Source organism: Marmota flaviventris, chromosome 5 (genome assembly GCF_047511675.1).
Source record: "Marmota flaviventris isolate mMarFla1 chromosome 5, mMarFla1.hap1, whole genome shotgun sequence".
Lineage (NCBI taxonomy): Eukaryota > Metazoa > Chordata > Mammalia > Rodentia > Sciuridae > Marmota > Marmota flaviventris.
This window is the reverse complement of record NC_092502.1, coordinates 43,366,627-43,389,221: the sequence shown is the minus strand read 5'-3', so window position 1 is coordinate 43,389,221 and position 22,595 is coordinate 43,366,627. Positions and strand designations below refer to the sequence as shown.

The 22,595-nt window shown below is 41.3% G+C and overlaps 1 protein-coding gene across 1 annotated transcript in view; it reads left to right on the top strand.

Moving 5' to 3' along the window:
• The first annotated feature begins 3,477 nt into the window (after window positions 1-3,477).
• Mcc (MCC regulator of WNT signaling pathway) overlaps window positions 3,478-22,595 on the top strand; it is a 264,056-nt gene continuing 244,938 nt past the window's right edge. The window contains exon 1 of the mRNA XM_027941081.2: window positions 3,478-4,095. Within this exon, the coding sequence (XP_027796882.1) occupies window positions 4,039-4,095 (57 nt within the window). The 5' untranslated portion in view covers window positions 3,478-4,038. The remainder of the gene's footprint in view (window positions 4,096-22,595) is intronic.

Sequence of the window (22,595 nt, the reverse complement as noted above, 5' to 3'; positions counted from 1 at the left end):
TTCCTTTTCTCCCTTTTTTGGGGGGGAATTTCGCTCCACATCCCCACTCCTTGTATCTCCACGGTTTTTACCAACCTACAAATATGTCTGTTCTACCCTCTACTCAACATTGCTTTCTGACTCCAAGAGACTGATTAACCTCCTCATTTCTGTCATCACCAAATTTACAGAAGAGTAGTGTGTGGACACCACTTCCAGTTCCTCCTCATTCCCAGTGGTAATCTGCCTGGTGTTGCCTCAGATTTACAAAAACATTCATATTTTTGAAATACTCTTTTACCAGACTCCAGGCCTCCCTCCTTCCTGTAGCATGGACTATGGATGCTTCTCCTTCTCCTTCTCCTTCTCCGTACCAGGAATTGAACTCAGGAGCACTCAACCACTGAGCCACACCCCCAGCCCTTTAAACCACAGACCCTGTGTCTAATAGAAGAAAAAGTAGGCCCTAATCCTCATCATGTGGGATTAAGCCCAACTTCCTTAACAAGACTCCTATAGCGCAAAAATTAAAACCAAGAATCAATAAATGGGATGGATTCAAACTAAAAAGTTTCCTCTCAGCAAAAGAAACAATCTGTGAGGTGAATAGAGAGCCTACATCCTGGGAGCAAACTATTACCCCTCACACATCAGATAGAACACTAATTTCTAGGGTATATAAAGAACTCAAAAAGCTAAGCATCAAAAAAAACCTAAATAACTCTATCAATAAAGGGGTCAAGGACCTGAACAGATACTTCTCAGAAGAGGATATATGAAAAAAATCAATATATGAAAAAATGTTCAAACATCCCTTTTTTGTATTTTATTTAGAGACAGGGTCTTACTGGGTTGCTTAGGGACTTGATAAATTGCTGAGGCTGGGTTTGAACTCAAGATCCTCCTGCCTCAGCTCCCCAAACTGCAGGGATTACAGGAGTATTCCACTGCACCTGGCAATTCAGGCCCTTTTAACCTCTTGCTGGACTATTGTAATAGTCCAATTGGCAAGTCTGCTTCCTACTTTCAACTCTTCCACCTCTTCTGCTGCTGGATTGTGGTGTGGTTCCATCTTATGTAGGAGTTAAGTTCTGAAGTCATTGTTTATGAAGAAAATTCCATACAGTCAACATAACCCTTGGAAATGCCTTATATTATCCATAGACATACTGTGGTACTAGGGGTTGAACCCAGGAGCACTCTACCACTGAACTACATCCCCCTTCCCCAGACCATTTTGTTTCTTATTTTGAGGGAGGAGCTTGCTAAATTGTTGAGTTTGGTCTTGAACTTGTGATCCTTCTGCCTCAGGCTCCTGAGCCTCTGGGATTATAGGTATGTGCCGCTGCACCCAGCAGACATTCAGCTTAACAAGTTCAACAATGAAAGTTTTTCCTCCACCTGATGAACAAAACACTTTTCTTTTGGTTGGACACCAGGTGACATCATTTGCTTGGCAATAGGGCCCAAGTAGTATGAAAAATAATGTATCTTTAATTGAGCTTAGTGGTAGAGAGCTACTGGGTTCAATCCTCAATAACAACAACAACAAAAAAGTACTTTGAAAATCATAATCACATTTAACACTAGCATATTTGAATTCATGTTAGTTACTCAAGGGTGTGATAAAAATCTATTAGGATATCTAAAAGCACAGCTCTGATGTTTCTGTGCTCAGAAACATTTATGGGTCTCCTTTGCCTATCGAGGAGTTGCATTTTTTTTAGTCTGGGACTCAAAACTATTCGTGATCTGATTTCGATCCTCTCTTCTCACTCAGCTTCCATTCTGGAGTGGAATGCCTGCAATCCCTCTGCATGCTCTGCCCATTCCAGTCTATACCCATACTTTCACAATGGGACCACTACCAGGAATACCTTCTCCTTACTCCCCATCTCCACTGGGCTCAGCCATTCTTCCAAGATGAACTCACACGCTTCTGTTTTTGAGATTACTTCACAGTCTTCTCCCTGACCCTGCCTAGCCAAAATTATATTTCCCTCCTCTCAATTGCAATTGATCTTCATTTATACCACTTTTATGGCAAGTATCATTTTCTATCTATATTTGTATATTTCTGATCATGTTTGACTACCTCAAGAGCAGGGACTGTGCTTGAGTTTTCTTCATATTTATATGGGTTCAGCATCCCTAATCTAAAAATCCAAAATCATCTGAAACCTGAAACTTTTTGAGCACTAACAGGGTATTCAAAAACTTTTGGATTTTGTAGCATTTGGATATATGGATGCTTGACATGCAGAGTCTATACCAATATCCTCAAATCCACAAACGTCTCCAGCTTCAACTACAGTCAGTTCTCAGCAGGTTTTAATGAATAAGCAAATCAAATAAAGTGACTCCTCAGCCCCTCCCCATGCACAAGGTGCTGTAGCTCTAAAAAGAGCAGCAAACTCTTCCCCATCCCAGCAGGGTCTCCAGGCAATGAATGAACTCGACAGGAAGCTGGGAGGGGGGGCGATAAGTAAGAAGATCTATGCAAATGATGCCCTCTTTGCTCCTTCTTAAAGAGCAGAATAAACATCCTATTCGATTTTTTTAAAAATAGAACTTGGAAGTGAACAATACAATGGCTTTTTCATAGAAGGCTTCAGGAAATGCCAAGGTCTGTCATTGGGGCCGGAGACATTTTGTTCCTATTGTGTAGAAAGAGACTGATGAGGTTTCTTAAGCAATCCAGCAGACCTCCTGCTTTAAAGGATCAGACCATTTCCAGTGCATCTCTAATGCAGCGGGCTTTAACTTCGTGGAGATAAAATCTTTGCCTTTTCCCTCCTCCACACCCACTCCCCATAGACACAGGATGTATTACCTCAGGGGAACTCAAAGCTCTAGGGGCGGGGGTTTCTGACCCCATGGGGTCCACTGGATGTAAGAATTCCTTGAAGGTTTTCTGAGTCATACTCTAAAATCTAGCTCTGCTCATATAAGCAGTACAATTTTTAAGAAGATCTGAGGGTTGGGGAGGGTGGGGAATGTGAGCCTATCTTATATCTTTCAAGGGATGAGTTATTTTTATATTCATTATGGACATGCAGAAAATGTACTCTGCCCTAGCGACAGAAAGAGGGAGTTTGATAGTGAATTGACACCATCAGTGTTGACTTTAGACTGATCAGGGAAAATGACCGCCCCACACTCTTGTAAAATCTTAATGTACCGTGAGAAGTGCACAGCGCTGCTTGATGTAAAGTGTTCAGGTTTGTCTTGACCTGATTTAATCATGCAAAGTGGCTCCTATGAGAGAAGTTTTTTTTTTTTTTTTTTTTCAATTTCCTGCTCGGTTACTCAGGTGGCTTTTCCTGTTTCTTCTCTCCCTTCTGGACCTGAGTCCTGTAATTACTATTGCAGAGAACTGGAAGGATGCCGGCTCTCCCTTCAAGCACGGTCTCCTCTGCTCGGCTTTCCCCCGCCCCCAACCCTTTTCTCTTTCTGGCTCCGCCCTCTCCGCACAGCCCGTAGCCAGCAGCTAGACAGCTGTGTTCAATCAGAAACCACTTACAACTCCAGACGATTCAAAGGGGAAACTTCAGCGTGAAGTGCAGCTCCGCTCCGGCTCTCTCCAGCTTGCTTTCCTTCCCCGGAATCCGAGGCGAGGATCTTCCTCGCTCCGCCGCCCTGGTTCTTTGGAGAGCTTGTCGGAGTCCTCCAGGGTACTGGCGCCAGCTGTGAGGTGCCCTGCAGCTTGGTAATGGGGGTCGACGAGGCACCGTAGGAGTGGCGAAGCGGCGCTGAGGGTGGCATTGCCCCGGGACCCGGCGGTGGGCGCGCGCGGGCGGATCCCCGCCGCTCCGTCGCTGCAGCAAGCTGCGAGCGCGCCACGGCACCGAGCCTCCTGCAGCAATGGCTCGTCGGGACTGTGCCTTTTAGGACTGTCTGCATCCTTCCTGGGCTTTCCGAACAGTGTCCTGAGTGAAAATGGCTGTCTAGACTAAGATGTGCCAAAAGGGATCAAGCAGTGGATACCCAGCCTGTTAAGCCCCACTCCTAAGCTCTGAGACCTGGAGGAGGAAGAGCCCGGCTCTGAAAAGTGCAGTCATGAATTCTGGAGTTGCCATGAAATATGGGAACGACTCCTCAGCGGAGCTGAGTGAGGTAAGGAACAGCTGAGGTCGGGAGCTCGGGTTTCTGGTGCGTTTGCTTTTCGACACCGTCCCCCTGATCATCTCCCCCAGCCCTATATCCCACCCAACCCGCTTGTGTTCGCAGTCTGGAGGCAGCGCAATTGAAGATTAATTGATTTTCTGGATCTTGTTTTAACTTGTAGTGCTACTCAGGAAATGACCTGAACTGGCTTGATGGTTCAGTCAGCTTAAAAGAGAAACAAGCTCCAACCAAACCGCTCAGCGCTTTACTCTCCTTTAAAATCTGGATCCCCTGTCCCTGCACACTCGCTTCCCCCTATTTATATTCAAAATTCCGTTTCATATTCGGAAAATACAAGGCGATCCCAGCTGAGTTTAAAGCCGGTGGTAACCGATTTGGTGGGGGTAGGATTGGGGAACTGGGAAGCATTGGATTATTCACTCTCCCACTTGGCTTCCACGAGTGGTGGAAGGTTCTGGCAAGGTGGTCTCTCCCTGGGCGGAGATGAATGGTCTGCACGGGGATGGGGGTGGGGTGGGGGAGGAAGCACATCAAAGCCGCTTAGAACTTTTATTTCCTGCCCAAGTCTGGACTCCTGCGTCTTTGAGGCAAGCGCATTTGCAATTCCTGGGCTCTCACTGTAATGTATCTACTAGAGTGTTTAGGATGTCTTTGCAAATATGTGAATAGTAAGATGCTCAAAGCCACCTTTTTTTGATGACTTCAAGGATGCCTGGGCAATATCCCCCCAAAGCTTTGAATACCTGAAAAGTGGTGATGGGAATCCTACAGAACTGGGTGTTCGAGAGAGGAGGTCTGTGTGGTGTGTTGGGGTCTAGAGCAGAAGGGCGGTGGGCTTCCCCCTTAGCCATCACTAAGCCATTTACGAGGGCCAAAGTAGCATAGGTCTTCTAAGCTTCCTGAGTCCTGCTAAAGAGAGAAAAGGGGAAGAAAAGAAAACCAATGTACAAACAGCCAGAAGGCAGACAGCAGTGATGTCAGATTACCAACTATGAAAAGAAAATGAAAAGAATGGATCTCTCTACTGGCGATCAGGAAGAGACTGGGAGAAGAAGGGTGGGGGAAGCCCCAGTCTGTTTCTGGTGTCTTGTGGTGAATGTCAACCCTCATGCTCCTGTGCTGTTCTGCCCAGGGTTGGAAGAGCATGTTGAGGGACTTGCTGAATGTGGTAGAGGCACTTCCTAATCCCTGTCCCCCTCCTCCAAGCCTGTGATGTAAAAGACTGGAGAAATATTGAGACCAAGGATGTAGTTTAGAAATGGGAGCCCATAGGAGACCTGTGGAACTAAATAATTTTTGCCCATTTCATAATGAGGGAAAGGTCACAAATTTGAACTGAAACCCAGAGTCCTGCTCCATAACTAACACTGTTTAAGGAAAAGCCTTTGGCCCATCTTCTGAGGTCATTTTAAAACCGAAAGCTGCTGCACCCATCTCTTGCAGAGAGAGGGTCTTTGACTGTCTTTGACAGTCCCTTCACATCGATTCTCTCTGTACAGCAGCTTTTAACTCGCTGTCATCTGAAGTGTACTGTGTGTACCCTTGGTTTAAAAGTGAATCATGGGGGTTGGGGATGTAGCTCAGTGGTGGAGTTCTTGCCTAGCATTTAAGAGGCCCTGGGCTAAATCCCCAGCATTGCAAGAAAAAAAAAAAAAAGTGAATCATAGATTTAGGATGAGCAAGGGTGGCTAGCATGCTGAGTGGAGAAAGAGAAGTTGTGAATTTACTTGAGTAGTATTGGGACCATCTGTGAGTGCATTCAGTGAGCCTGGAGGGTCTTTGCAAGGGAAATCACCATTCTTTGCCAGTTGTATTTCCTATAAAACTGTGGCCAAATGAAGGGGTTGAAGGTGATTTGTGGCCCTTGCACTGGCTGGAAAAATTATATTTAAGCATTGTAGACACAGTCTTGTCCCTAAGGAAATAAACAAGTTTACTAAATTTTCTTTCCTTGTCCTCAGTGTTTGCTCATTCATTTTTTGCTTTCTTTTGAGCCAGTTCTGGTTTCCATGATTCGGGTACCCCTCTGTCCCCCCCCCCCCCCATTCTTGGTTTTCCTGCTGGTTGAATAATTGCAATTGTCTCTAAGGGTACATATTTTAAACTAGGATATCAGTAAAGAGAATTTGTAAGGTGAACAAGTGTGTATGGTTCATACCTTGGACCCTAAATATCCATTCAATTTATTGGGCAGTAGCCTTAACATGTTTTGTTTCTATGATATCCAGAGATCAGAATCCCTAGATGTAAATACAAATTATTTCTATTTCTCACATTAGGCCTCTGGTGAAGTTTCTTGTTTTCACTGTGATTTTTTTAAACACTGGTTTCCCTTTAATGTCTCATGAGATAAATTTGCCAGTGCGCGTGTGCTCGCTCGCTCTCTCTCTCTCTCTCTCTCTCTCTCTCTCTCTCTCTCTCTCTCATTCTCCCCATTCTCCTCATTCTCTTTTGATGCTTAACTCCTTTTCCTCACCTGGAAGCAAAGCTAATAAAAACCCTCTGAGAGCCTCTTTGGTGCCATATCTCCTATTGCTCAGGAGCCTTGAGGTTGTCTGGGGGTCACCTGTGGGGTCAGATGTCTGATGGTCACTGGGCATTTCAGAAGAACTCTGAAAGGACCCACCATTGTCCTGGGTGTCATAAACAAGAGGCCTCTGGTTGGTGTTGACTTGTGAACCACAGGAATCTTTGACTCTTTGACAGTAATGTTGACACTGACTTGGTAACATCCTGAACAAGAGGGAGTGACTTTAATCAATTTCTAGTTGTAACCTGCTGACCTCTCTTTAGTAAAAGCAGTACAAGCTTTGGTCTGCAATGGAGGTGTTAGTCCCCTGTGCTCCAGGAAGGCTTGGATACAACCAAGCAGGAAGGGTGTGGGTGGTGGGGGATACCAGGTTGGGAGACCTAGAGCTGGGTGTTGGGCATGAGGTGTTTTGCAAGTGTGAGACCTTAAAATGGAAAAACAGGAAATTCATGAATGTGTTCCTTTTGTGTCTTTAGTTTGAAATATAGCCATTTGAGATTCTGTGAGTTGATTATGGGAGAGTAAAATTGCCTCTATTTATGAGCATTCATACACATTTTTATTTTTTGCTCACAAATGCTTATAGCAAGACTGAACTCTTTGACAAAAGCAACACGAACAACAGAAGGAAAATTTGAGAAGCATGAATTGGATATTTGTTCTGTTTCTTCCCTATTAGCTGCCCCTATCAAAGATAGCAGGGATTTTTTTTTTTTTTTAAATGGGAGGTTAAGGAAGGACTTTAACATTAGCCAAATTAAAAGTACTTAGAAAATTAAATGTTTGACTTCCAGCCTCCCTCCACCCACAATCAAGAAACTGAATGGCTACACTTGTAGTAGCGTTGAATTCAGTTCTCCCAAAGCTTGTCAATGGAAAGCTTGGGAATGATACTTCTCATAGGCATGTGTTTTAGGTTGTAAGTTAACTCCTGTATATCTCAGTATATCTTGTGAGGCTAGTGTGCAATTTAACCTAAACATTTCACTATCACAGTCCCATCTCTGGGCTCTTATACCAATTCAGGCTTTGGAAAGAAGGTGTCTTGAGAAGCAGCCATATTGGGTGATACTTAAATTCAACACCATCCCTGTGGAATAGCTCTGTCTATTCCACCTGCTTGTCTGGTGACATCAACCTATTTATGCAGGAAAATAAAAACATATCTTTTGAAGTTTTTCTTTTCCTGGCAACCATTCTGGAGATGAACAAATATTTTTTTACTCAAAGAATTTGTCTGAAACAATCAACTTAGATTCTTTACCTTTTAAACGTTATTTAAATGATGAGCAAGATTAAAAAAATTCCCCCATCATTATTTACTTTGGTTGCCCCTGGAAATCATAGTTCTCATCTTGTCTCTTTATCTGTTTATGCAAAACCTCTTTCATCAGATCGATCATTCCACTGCTGACTAGAGGCGGCTCTCCATGCCTTCTTGTCTATCTGTTGAAAAACACCTGAAACCCTGCCTCTGCATTCATGCTCTAATTAAGAAATAGACTTGTGTAAAAGAAAGCTTTCTCTCTACTTGCATTATCTCATGTGACCATCTCTAAATGGCCATCTCACAGATGTACTTATTCTTCATCACAAATTAATTATATTAGAGTAGGAAGAGGCCTGCAAGATCACCAGTATTCCCACACTCCTTTTTATTTCTTCATACTGCTCTGTCTTTAGAGTCACATGGCTTGGTAATAAGTTATTTAATGTATGTTTGTCTTAGCTGCAGACTATAAGCACCAGAAGAGCAGTGTCAAGACCTGATGATGAGTCTAGAATACAGTAGGTGTTCTACAGATGTTCAAATGAATGATCACCTTGCTGCTGCTTTCCTCCTTGAGGAAATGATATTAAATGCTTGGTTTGGGTTCCCCCCACCTTTTTGTTTGTTTGTTCGTTTGCTTTTCTGTGGTTGTGTAGCAAACTCATAATTTAGGAACTAATCAATCTATTTGTTCATTGTTTTGCAATTTGGACAGAGCTCAGTGACTATAGCAAGAGGATCCAGTTCCAAAATGGCTTAAGTACATGGCTGGGTTTACTATGAACTGGGAGATCCACTCATTTCTCTTCTCTGTGGGCCTCCTCATGTAGCTGCTCAGGTTTCCTCTTAATATGGCAGCTGGGTTCCTAGGAGGAAGTATAAGCTGCCAGGATTCTTAAAATGTAAGACTAGGCTGGGCATGTGGCTCAGTGGTAGAGAGCTTGTCTAACCGGTGTGAAGCCCTCGTTTTGATCCCCAGCACAACAACAACAAAAATGTAGAACTGAGACTGACTCGGGTAATTTATGTATGTATTCTACTGGTCAAACCAGCTATATGTATAGTCTATGTTCAAAGAAGTAAGGAAATAGATCCCACCCCTTCAAGGGCGGGTGTGAAAAAGAATTTGCAGCCATTTGTAATCCATTTTAGAGGCTCCAGAATGACTGAGCTTTTTCTGAAACACTGGTCTCTTAATTCCCTATGCCTGGCAATAGTTTCTGTTGTTTTATTTTATATTTTAGCTGTTTATTCAGTGGCTTGCAGTAGCTAACATTTTCTAAGCTCTTCCCAGATACTGACATGCTTAATTGTCAAAACCCCTGTGATACACCTTTCGTCATACTCATGTTACAGGTATGGAAAATGAGGCATAAACAAGTGAGAAAACTCACGGCCACTAAAACTGTGAAAGCCAGGATTCATGTCCAGGTGGGCTTTTCCTAGAGCACTGTCATTTAACTGTTTCCTTTCATGAGTTTCTGTTGCTGACTTTGAACTTTTGATCACATGTTCTCAGGAGGGAGTGAGTATTCTATTTAAAAATCCTGCCTAACTTGATCCATATTGTAACCCCTATGCAATGCCTAGAGAAGTGTTTTTTATAAAAATGAAATGGATATGATTAGAGTAAAGGGACATAGTCCCTGCCATCCCCTCCAAGGGGCTGGAAAACACTACATGTTGAGTTTCCAGAGCCTAAAAGCAGAATTGGCCACAAGAAACAGCATGATCCTCACCCAGCTGCCGAGGGCCTTCTGTTTCCTTTTATTGCAGAGGAGATAGGGTGCTAACCCTTGTCCTGTCATACAGTCAGGCACTTGCAGGGTTAGTGCTGCGATATTTGAGGTGCTGGAACAAAGAGAATAAAACTTTGTCAAAAGAATTAGCGCTGTCTCACCCTGCAGCAGGACTCTTGGGTGCTACTATAGTAGGCAGCATCACTACTGGGCCTCAGAGCGCTGATGCCAGTGAGCAAGGCCAGGGAGCCCAATGAAGTTGGCAGCCAGGGCTGTATGGCAAGAGTGTGGCTGGCAGCCAGGTCCTAAGGAAGCACATGCTGCACATCAGTGAGGCCATGAGTCAAACCCAGAGGCAAGAAGAAGTAGACCAAGCCATAGAGATGGTCTGCAGAGCTCAAACCAGGTGGAAGTCGAGACAAGAAGATGGAGGAGGAAATATGAGAAAAGGAAGTTAATCAAAGACCAGGTGGTAGTTCTTCAGGAACTGAGATGGCCACAGCCATGGAGGCACAGAGAGAACCTAGATTGTGAGGATGTGCTTTGTCCATTTGGGAAAATTTGATTCCCAAGACTTGTCATCTTAAGGACCTGCCTTCTGCTACCAGGTCTGAGGTACCAGAACACAGAGCGAGTCGGCACACTTACCTAGACCTGCTTAAAGGTGACTTATCCCAGACCAGTCAGGAGGAAGGTTTCCCAGGTAAGACTGCTGTTGGAAGACTGAATCTGCATTTGTAATGAAATTAAGAAGTTGATGAACAAAAATTTCAATTTTTTTTTTGATCCCAGGAATAAAATTGCATAAAATCAAGTTACATATTAAGTAATTGCTAGATTTGGGGAGAGGGGTTTGTGTTGGCAAGATTACAGAATCAGGTGAGCCAGAGAGAAACAGAGACAGAGACAGACTGATTCAGAAGATTGATAGATATTATTCAGGACATGGATTATAAATTAGAGGCATTTATTTTCTTGAAACCTCCCCTGGTTCACACCAACCTAAATTCCTAGCAGGGGTATCATTCACTCTGGGCAAAAAAACAAGTAACCTGGATTACACAGATAAACAGAAGTTAAATTAATAGGGTAAATATTTACTGGAACCACAGAGCTTCTCTGTTTTACTACTGAATGTCCTTTTTCTCTTGCTGACCAGAAACAGCTAAAATTAGTACACAGGGGAAAAGAGGGCACCTTTTGGAAGGTTTGCATTATCATAAGAGTTACTGAGCTCCTAAAGTACTTTATATATGCAAATCTTAAAAGATATTCCTTAAATTCAGCAAAGATGTTAAGCCTGAAGAAAGTCCTGTAGAAAAACCCCAAACTAGTAGCTATTGATTCTACTTGCCACATAAAAAGCTATAGGTTGGTTTATTAACTTTGTAAATAAGCCATAAAAGCCTGTTGGGCTGGGGAGTTTGTATGGTTGGTGAAAGGCACCTGGTGCTTTTGTTGGGGGATGTGTTTGAGGCAGGTCCCCTGCCATGAGATTTGATTAGCGTTTGGAATGCATGATGGGACATGTAGGGCTAGATATGGAAATGCATCTTAAATCAAGGAAAGGTTCTAGTGTTTGATTACTCGAGAATAGAAGGTAACACGAAACCCCAGTGTATGTGCACATGTCAGTTAACTCCAACAGGATTTGTGAGAAATACTTAAAGCAGTTGTCAAGGGAAGAATGCCAGTGTGGAGAAAGATTGCCTTGCAGTGAGAAAGGCAATGAAGTTCTCTGAATGGTTGCCTGGTAAGAGAGGGAGTAATCGCTTGTCCCTCTTTTCCTGTGGTTGTATCAACTTGTCTATAGAATACAGGGCACACTTTGACTGCTCCTGGGTCCCTGCCCTGACTCCTCCTAGCTTCTCCAGGTTAATCGTTTCTTTCCTCACTTGTATTCAGAACACTCTCTTTCATGATCCAGGAGTGTTGTCTGCCTCCTTAGGGAAACCCTGAAATCTTTGAAGGAATGTGTAGAGTACAACGGAAGCACTGTATTGCCAGCATCTAAGTCAATCTGTGATGGAATAGGGCATCAACAGACTTCAAAGTTGCCTCTTTGGACCAAATCCCAGTTGTTTACTGTGACAGATGTGTTGGATAGATAACTTTTCTATTTTAGTTAAGGTACACATCTGATGAAATCGGGTTTGGTCATTATGACTGTAACTTATTAGCTCTTCCCCATTTACTTATTTATTCAACAAATATCATGTGTGCCTTCTACATACCAGATGCTATCTTAGGTCTGGGGATACAGCAACAAACAAAATTGATGTAGTCTCTCTTCTAATGGACTCTACACTCTAGTGGGAGCCAGGCAACACACACAGACAGATGTGTATCCTGTGGTAATATGTGCTATAGAGAAAAAAAATATGCAGGGATTGAAGGACTGAGGGTCGCTATTAAGTGGTCAGGGAAGACCTCAATCTGTGACTGAAAATGGGACGAAGTGAGGGATAAAGGTGTGATTGTGGGGGGCAATCAGAACATGCCTGTTGTGTTTAAAGAGTGGCAGGGAGGTGGTGGAAGAGCAGACCTAGAAAATACTTCTGGCTGGATTACCTGCAGCTTTGCAAGCCACGAGAAAGAATCTGGACCTCTCTGGAGAGTTTTGAACATAGACCTGAATTTATTTTTTATTCTTTCTATAATTTTTTTTCCCTTACACTGTGGGTCAGGCTAGACTCAGAGATTCAGGAAACACACATAGACACCAGAGAGAGAAAAAGAAAGAAAAGTTCAGGAAGGTCATTTCCAAAAGCCAATTAAGTTACTTTCAGAAGATGGTCAAGTGATGAGTTGTCAGATGCTTCCTCTTTTGCTTGCTCATGCCTTGAAAGCCTGCGCATATTTTCAAATTTTCAAACTGTGTCATTTTCTATAATCAGAAATAATTGTTTAGGCCATAAAAATAAACCATAATTGTTTCAGGGTATTCAAGTTCATTTTTCCCTTAAAAGGAATGATTTAAAGAACTGAGAGGCATAGACACTGGCCAAGAAAGATCTGAAGGCTGTCTTTCCTTGATTGATGATTCAGTACTGATGGATGCTGATGATGTGAATGTAAGTGGCTTCTGAATTAGGAAAACTGGACTCTGCTTTCACCATCACTTGGATCAGTTTCCTCCAACTACTAAGAATCACTGCTTTTTTTTTTAAATGAAATTTAGTACCAGTTTATTGATTTATAACAAATATAGCTCTAAGGAGACTGGAATACTGGTACTTTTTTCCTATTAAAAAGCAACTTGATGATCAGAGCATGATCAGAAAGTCACCCGTAAGCATGGAATCAGACAAGATGCTTCTTTTGGATGATACCTCTATGCTTATCTTTGACTGGACCTTTAACTTGTCTAAACCTTTTGCATGAGGCCTGAAGAAGGCTAACTCATGGCAGAAGGGGAAAATGTAGAAACCAGATTGATTTATGTTTTAATTCCAATGGCTTTTTTCTCTTTCTGCCTCAACTTCCTTTGTTCCTGTGTCACAGGATATTTACATGATAGTATGTGTTTTGTAATATTATTTAATTATTTTAAGAGGAGACATTCTATTTTTTTCAGTTAATCTTGTCCACATATGGCATTATTTTTTTTAGCTCCTACTATTAAAATATTAGAAGAATTTATTTTTAGCTCTGTGGTGTTTTGGTGCATTATCATTATCTGCTCTCAGTGGGTTTTTACTGGCAACGATTGTTTGTTGGGGCTTAGCAGGTCTGCAAATCCGAAAGAGCAGTTGCATTCTATTTTTGGGAATAATGAGATGGGTGACTGTTTGGCTGGTCTGTCAGCTGCTGTGTATTGACAGTATATGACTTGGTCAAGCTTCTCATGCTCTTTAAAAAAATACATAACAAAATTTAATGTTTTATGAATTTTTTGCATGTGTATGATGCTGGGGATTGAACCCAGAGCCTCGCATATGCTAGGCAAGTGCTCTACTACGGAGCCCAGCCTAGCCCAGCCATTTTAACCATGGTAGTATACACATTCACCTGTGGTACAGTTATCACTATGATCCATCTCCAGAACTTTCTCATTTCTCCAACTGAAACTCTACCCACTAAATAATAACTCCCCTCCACCTGTTCTGACCATCAGCATTTGTAATTTCTGTCTCTATGAATTTGCCTATTCTAGACACTTCATAAAGTAGAATCACAGTATTTATTCTTTTGTGACTGGATTATTTCACTTAACATAAATGTCTTCCAGATTCATCCATGTCATAGCATGTCAGAATTACCTTCCTTTTTAAAGCTTAATAATATTCCATTATATGTGTATATCACATTTTATATATCACATTTATCCATTGATGGACATTTGGGTTGTTTTCAACTTTTGAATAATGCTACAATGGCATTATGTACAAATACCTGTCAGAGTCTCTGCGTTTACATATATATATATATATGTGTGTGTGTGTGTGTGTGTATATATATATATATATATATATATATATATATATATACACACACACACACACACACACACACACACACATATATATCCAGAAATGGAATTGCTGGATCATGTGGTAATTCTATGTTTAATTTTTTAGCAAATTGCCACATTGCTTTCTGTAATGGCTGCACAATTTACCCATAATATGTAGGGTTTCTTGTTTCTTTACACCTTTGCCAACACTTTTTCCTTTCTCATTTTGTTTTTGCAGTACTGGCAATTGAACTTGGGGCTGAGGGCACGCTAGGTGAGTGCTCTCCACTGTGCCAAATCCTCAGCCCTCATTTTGTTTTTTGGAGACAGGATCTTGCTTTGTTGCCCAGGCTGGTCTCAAACGTTTGTAATGAGGTGACCCTCCTGTCTTAGCTTCCTAAATCCTGGGAGTATAAGTGCGTACTATCCAGCTTGACTTTTCTAGCCCTTCTAATGATGTTGATCTTTACATGTGTTTATTAATAGGCCATATTTGTATTTTTGGAGAAATGACTATTCAAGTCCTTTGCTCATTTTTAATTGAGGTTTGTTTTTTTTTTGTTTGCTTGTTTCCATTTATAGGAGTTCTTTTTGTATTCTGGATATCAGCCCTTTGCCCCTTATCCCTCTTCTCTTTTGTGCATGTCTGATTTTCCGTGTTGGGTTTTGCGTAGCACTCACTCTTTAGTATTTCCAGATGAAGGGGCTATAAAATGAGGCCTGAGAATGAACTGCTTCTCCATGGAAAACAAATGTTCTGTGCCCAGGAGGCTCCTCCCAGCTCCGCAGGAATAAGTAACTTTCTGAAGCAGGTGGGGCCAGACTTTCACAGGCCAACACCGGGTAGCTCAACTTGTGGAAAGAGTACTGGATATGCAGCAACCTTAGGTAAGCACAGAGTTAAGAATTAGGCCCATGACCTATAAAGAGGTATGTTTTCCCACCCCACACAGTGATTTCACAGTCTTTTTTAAAGAGGAATTCTAGAAGAAAGCTTTAGCAAGTGGGGCCTGTGGAGAGTAGCCAGGAAGTCTGAGGCTGGCCTGTTAGATTAGATAACTGTTACTTCATTTCTTGGTGCTATGAATCTAATCCTGGTTAAACTAAAATCTAATTTACTTTCATGCTTGATTGGGAGCACTTCTGATTGAGCATCACACAGGAGTACTGTGGGAATGCAGTGGCCCAGAGGCAGCTGGCTATGTCCAGGCTGATGATTCACGGGACATCGAGAGTGGGGAGGGGGACATTGGTGAGTCAGACCCCAGCACTGGAGGATTTTCCATTTCCTACATAGAATGGGTATTTAAACTCAGACTTGGGATACTCTTTTTTTGGTATGCCCTACTGTCAGCAAGAGACCGAAAACAGTATGCCTTCCAGTGGGATTGATAGAGCGACTTCTGAGACGGCTTCTCTCTCATTTTGGGTTTCTGAGCTGCTTATGAAATGCTGTCTGGACACACATGTAATTACTGCGCGAAAGAAAGTGTCTGATGCTGATAAAGCCGCCTACAAACCCTTTAATTCTCCGAGTGTCAAAGATGGGGCGTCTTTAGCATTAAAATGTCCCCAGTTAGCCCCGATGACATATTGGGGTCAGGATAATATGTTGAACAACTAGGATAAACCTCTCTTTTTTTTGGCTACCCTAACTTACATCTCTAATGAGTCAGGTTACTTCAGTTTCTTTCTTTGAAAACTATGTGTTTGTCAAGTTGTAGGATCTGAAATCATAGCTCTGGCACTTCCTAGCTAGGCAATCTGGGGAAAGTTACTTTTCTGGGCTGCACATCCCCTGTTATAAAATAGTGATAAGAGTATGTGCCCTTTGGGCTGGAGATGTGGCTCAAGCGGTAACGCGCTTGCCTGGCATGCGCGGGGCGCTGGGTTCGATCCTCAGCACCACATAAAATAAAATAAAGATGTTGTGTCCACCGAAAACTGAAAAATAAATATTAAAAAATATTCTCTCTCTCTCTCTCTCTCTCTCTCTCTCTCTCCCTCTCCCTTTCTCTCCCCCTCTCTCTCCTCCTCTCTCTCTTAAAAAAAAAAAAAAAGAGTATGTGCCCCAGACAAATGGCAAAGACCAGTGACATAACCATGTACTACTTACCGCAATGCCTGGTGAATATATGGGTATTGTCAACTCTTGTTGCTGTGATAATAATGATAGTAATACTGTGTTTGTTGCAGTGCTTACTCTAGAGCAAAGATGCCAAGTGGAAAGGAAGCACTTGATAAACAGAAGCATTAGCAGTTGTAGCTGGGCATACTGAAATAATGTAAAAGAAGTTCTGTCATGAGAACAATATCCAGGAATCATGAGAGTGAAGGCTGCAGCTGTTTTTCTTCTTAACATTCACTCCAAAAGCTCATGACCTGGGAAAATGCTTATCCAAATATTGGCAAGTCTTAGAAAAGAAAGGTGGCTGTTTTCTTCTTTTGGATTCACAGAGCTAGAATGTTAATGAGCTAATAAGTGATAATACTAATTGCTTTTAAACTCTGAGTATGAAATTTGTTCCAATTTTGTCCCAGTTATAGTGTTTTTCTATTGAACCCAGGGCCCGGAAGCGGCCTCAAAGATGACCACCGTGACTCAGGGTCAGCATGGGAAGGCATTGCAAGCTGCCCACATCTGGAATGAGGACATACTGCTGCAAAGCAGACGGTCTTTATGCATTGCAAAACCATTTTGCTCATGTAGATAAAGTTTTATCAGCTATGCAAAGTCTTTGAATTCCCTTGCAAGTCTCAGTCTGTTAACTGGAAGAAGGGTGCAGCAGTATGGGTGGGAGCTTTGCTTTGGACTGGCAGTGATTGCAGGAGGAAGCACCTCAGGAGGATGAGAGGAGAGCCTTGGTAAGTGGGATTGAGATGACTTGGACTTTGCTTCACGGTAAGGAAGACTATCTGTGTTTCTCTCTACAGCTAACTTTTTCATTTGAAAGAAGCTTTTTTTAATGTTTTTTTTTTTTGGTTTGTTTGTTTTAATGCTTTTGGTACTTTATTGAGGCTTTGTCTAATGGTCAGAAAGTAGGAAGAGGTACTACATGCCTGTGGGTGTTTTCAAATTGTTAAGCATATGGGTTATTTGCTGAGGAGCTAATAGCTTGAGAGCAATGTGAAGGAAACTGATGCTGATACGAGTCTTGGAAATCAGGATTGGGTCCTTGCTCTCCCCCCACCCCACAGAGAGGAGAAGGGGACCCAGGGCTGGTATCCGCGAGAGTGGGGTATCTTGCATTTTTATAGACCCCCACCCCCTCTTTATTTCGTGCCTACTTTGCCCTGTTCTCAACAGGAGTCCTGAACCTCGGTCTTAACCTCTTACTTATGAGGTGGAGTTTTGGAGCCTTTAGATTTTCATCTCTGTGAAGCTTCCTATGGTGATGTTTCCATTCCCATGACTTAAACTACCATCTCTGAGCTGTTGCCTCATAAGTTATCTCCAGCCCACATGGATTTGAATATCCAGCAGGTAAAAGGAGAAGCACAGGTCTTGTGTAATACAAAACCTTTATAAAAAGTCAGTATTCTTCCTCCTCCTTCCTTATCAGAGCAAAACTCATGCCTGTCCCTCCTCCTACAATGACCTGTGCCTTCACCTAATGACACCAGTTCATCTTTTAGACCAACAACACACATCCTTCTCTGGAAGGCCTTTCTCAACTCCCAGTTAATACCAAGTATGCCATGGGGCCTGGCCACACTCTTTGTGCCTCAGGGCTTACCATGTAGCACTGGGTAATGCAGTCTGTTCTGCTTCTCCATCTTGGAAGCTTACTTGGATGTTCACAGGCAGGAGAAATACTTTCTCTTCCAAGCACATTCTTGCAGTGTGGTTGACCAGATACTTGATAGTTATGAATGATAGAAAGATGTAAAAATAAAATAAACAGAAGGTGTACTGCCCTTCTGTTTGCTTCTGAAGGCAAACACTGAGTCCACCCAGTAGGTCTGGGGTTGGAGAACTTCACTTCCAGCCCAATCTCATGGGAATATCAGTTTGGTATTAGGTGTCCCCCGCTCCCCCATCCCCGCAAGAGAAGAGATCAGAACAGAGGCTGATTGGAAACAGGTTCTAATCGTGGGATGGTGGGAGTAGCTCCAGGAGCTGGGATTGTTGCAGATTGTGTTAGAAATGATAAATGTGAAGGATGGCGATACAGATGGTCCCTGATGGTTCCACTTAAGATTTTTCAACTTTACAATGGTGTGAAAGCAATATGCAGTCAATAAAAACTGTACTTCAGATTTCAAATTGTGATATTTTCCTTCCTGAGCTAGCAAACAAGGGGTATGATCCTCTCTCTCCATGCTAGGAGCTGCAGCAAGCCACAGCTCCCAGCCAGCCATGGGATCAGGAGTGTAAACAGCTAATACTCTACAGGTTATTGTGCTACTAAACTGTGGTGTTCTGTAGAGTAGGTGTATTAAATGCATTTTCAACTTCTGGTGGGTTTATCAGAAAGCAACCTCCTAGTAAGTCAAGAGCATCTGTATTAATATTTTGTTGAAATACTTCAAGTGAAGCAGTGTGGTACAAAATTACTTTTGTGTCACCAGGCAAGTTTCCCCCCCTTTCTTCATTTTTAAAAGTTACTTTTAGAAACAAGTTGCCTTTCGTAGAACAAAACTATAATTGTTTAATGATGCACAATAACAGTTTTGATACTGAAAAGCTTACTGTTAGAAATTATTAACTGCATATTGTCCATTGATACTCTGGTTAATCAAACATACAACTGTTAGAACTCATGAGAATAGTAATCTAATGCCTCTAGCCTAATGAAAGTTTCTTTACAAATTAGAAATGAATGTGTGGTATTTAAGGATGGGACTTTGTGTCTAGTCAAATCTCATGGGAATTATTATTCATAATAATAATCTTTATATAATGGTGCCCTACATGCAAAAAAAAATTCCGTTTTTCACAAGTGTAGGGAAGTCCTTGCAGTTAAATTTCAGTATTCATTTGCAAGTGACAAAAATATGTTAATTGCTTTTCTTGGGTGAATGATTCTGAATCCAGTAGGAATGATAGAGATTTAAATTCATTTCACTAATTTGACTTTTTATAAATGTCAGTGTTCATAGGTTACTGTGTAGAGCTAATAAGGTATTCCAATAAAGCCTGGGTTACAGATTGGATTTTATTCAATATATGACACTGCCATATCCCTCAGTGGCAGAATTAAGTTTTCCTCAAAGCAGTCAGCCCATTGTGCTTTGGTGAGCATCCTGAACCATTGGTGCTTTTATGGGCTGGATGGGAAGATGGGTATAACTGATGCTGCAAAATGATGACAGGGATATGGTGTCTTGTAAATACTACCTTGCACAGTATTTGGAGTCGGGAAGTTAATGTGATCCATTTTGTAGGGAGTTTGGGGATTTGTAACTTAGAAAAGAAATTAACCTTTTCATTGCTTTTCTGACTATAAGAGTACAGCTAACAGTGAATGGGCTTTTCTAATTATGTGCCTATCTTTAATTCACTCAGAAAATTGAGGAAAGAATTTTTAAATTGCTTTTTAAAAATATTCTAGTATGTTAATAATTAGTAGGAAATGTTAGCTTAAGAAGAAAGGTGTTTTTTTTTTTTTTTTTTTTTTTTTAATTGAATGGTGCTTAAAGGAGAACCCAGGGCTTCCTATATGCTAGAAGGATAGTAGGAAGGATAGTAGAATGAAACAGACATTATTATTACTGTGTGTATATATGTGACTGCATGACCAATATGATTCTGCAACCTGTATACTCAGAAAAATGAGAAATTATATCCCATCTGATTCAAATGTATGATATGCCAAGGTCATTGTACTGTCATGTGAAACCAATTAAAACAAATTTTAAAAAAATTGAATGGTGCTAAAAGTAGAACCCAGGGCTTCCTATGTGCTAGACAAGCACTTTACCACTGAGCTCCACCAACCTGCCAGAAAAAAAAAAAAAAATGCGTTTGATTACAAATTCTTGACAGCATAAACCAGAATGTATACTGGCAAAAATGAAATTAGTTACAGTAATGGCACTTTAAATGCATTTTGGGGTCATTTCCCTGCTTAAAACCTTTGCTTTCAGGATACCCAATCCCTTAGCTCTTGTTGACCTCACCAGCTATATTTCTGGTTACTTCTCACCCTTATGTTCTAGACTTCAGCAAACTCAATTAGTGTCAGTACCTTCAAGGTACCCGGTTGTCTCTGGACCTCACAACTTTTGCTTTTCTACTGCTGCCATATCTACTTCCTGTTCATCCTTAGTTTAAATGTTAGTTCCCCTGGAAAACCTAGGTTTCTTGTCCTCTCCTCTCCTTAATCATGATACATGCCCATGGACTTGGTATTTCCTCCCAGAATGATTGTTAGTTACCAGTGGTCCTAGCACTTGCATAGTACCTAGCCTTCAGTGTTCATTTTTGAGAGGATGAACTTAGTTTAAACTTTCCTACTCCCAACAGACAGGTCCTGTGTAGAGGTGCCGCTGGCAGTGAGAGAATGAACGCTTATACCGATTAGACTCTGTCTCAAAGTCCTGCATCTCATAGGTTTCAGGGCTTGTTTTCAGCTAGTCCAGAAGTACCTGCTGTGTGCACAATGCACACTGTCTTTTCAGACTCTGTAGTCATGACCTTGAGAACTGGCATCTGTAAGACCTGGGTTTTGGTGCATGGGTGGACAGGTTGTAGTGGGTTGATAGGCATTGGGGATAAAGTCCAGGTTTCTGGGAAGATTATGCTGATTGGAAAGATTAGAGAGCCCATAGTAAAATCCAGTCTGTGGGGAATGATGAGTCCAATTTGGACATGCGGAGATTGAGTGCTTGTTGGTCAGCTAAGTGGAAGTGCACTTGTTGGTTCATAAGACTGATGAAGGTTAGGATTTGGGAAGCTTTCCTCTTCATGGCTGCACACTCACAATGACATTGTCCTATTCCAATCTCTTCATAGTAGATGCTTATAGTTCACATATCACATACATATCACATAAATAAAGAGGAGTGTAAAGTAACCACATGGCAGGTCAAAAGACTGTCATCTCTGCCTTCTAGCCTTTTATGTATGTATAGTAAACATGCATTTAGGGCTCAGAATCTGTCATTATAAACTGGAGCAGATTGTGTTTTTTTAAGTCATCATTATTTGGTTTTTTTTTTTTTTAAAGAAAACTTTCATGCCACACAAACATTTCCACCTTTGACTTCTTAAAGAAATAGTAGGGTAAGAAGTAAGATCATATGCAGGTATGATCATAATAGTGATGTGTATCCAGGCAACATTTGAAAAATAAGAGTAAATAAAGAGTCTTGTGATTTTACTATCTAGTGACATTTTGTTATTTAGTTATTTTTTTAGTTCTTTTATGTTCTTTTAGTTATTTTTTCTTTAAGGGGATCATACTATAGTGACAGTTTGGTATGTTCTTTTAGTTATTTTTTCTTTAAGGGGATCATACTATACTTTTATAGTCTGTGTTTTAAGTTTTTTCTTGAGATGTTATTTTTTAAAAAACTTTTTAACTAGGGCTGGAGTTGTAGCTCAGTGGTAGGGGGCTTTCTTTGAACACGTGAGACCCTGGTTCAATTCCTAAAAATGAATAAAGATATTGTGTCTGTCTACAACTAAAATAAATAAATAAATATATACACATAATCTTAACTAATTGTTTAGCTTATAGATCATAATATATAATTAGCTATTGAATAAATGTTTTGTTTAAAAATCTTTATTCATGTAAATAATGACCCTACATAACTTGTTTTCTTATATGCTAATCCTCCTTTATCTTCAGGGACTACATTCCAAGACCCCTGGTAAATGCCTGAAACTGTAGATAACACTGAACCCTGTATATGCTGATTTTGCCTACACAAACATCCTATAAGTATGCACAGTTAGAGATTAACCACAGTAACTATTAGTAAAATAGTACAATTATAGCAATGTATTGTAATAAAAGTTATTTAAAACTTATGGATTATTTACTTCTGGAATTTTTCATTTAATATTTTTCTGGAATTTTTCATTTAATAATTTTAGAGTACAGCTGAGTGCAGGTTTTTGAAACTGCAGGAAGCAAAACCATGGCTAAAGAGGCCTCCAGTGTCTTTAAGGGCAGGTCAGAGGAGAGTGGGACAAATAGGGAAGGGTGGGGGCAAGGGAGAAAAAAATGTGTGTAAATGAAGAGACTGAGCAGCACGTTGTGCAGTATTCGCAGCTGATGTTACAGAAGAAAACACAAGGATACCTCAAGGCCCTGGGGTGGTCTTTGTAAAATAATCCAAAGACCAGTTTAAAAAAGACCAAACACACAGGCTGTATAATAAATTGGGACCATCTGTTATTCCACCTGGGCCTGCTTGCTTAGTCTTCTGCCTGTTGCTTATTTAAGAATGCCTTTAAAATGGTGATGGAGGGGCTGGGGTTGTGGCTCAGAAGTGGTAGAGAGCTTGCCTCACATGTGTGAGACACTAGGTTCAATTCTC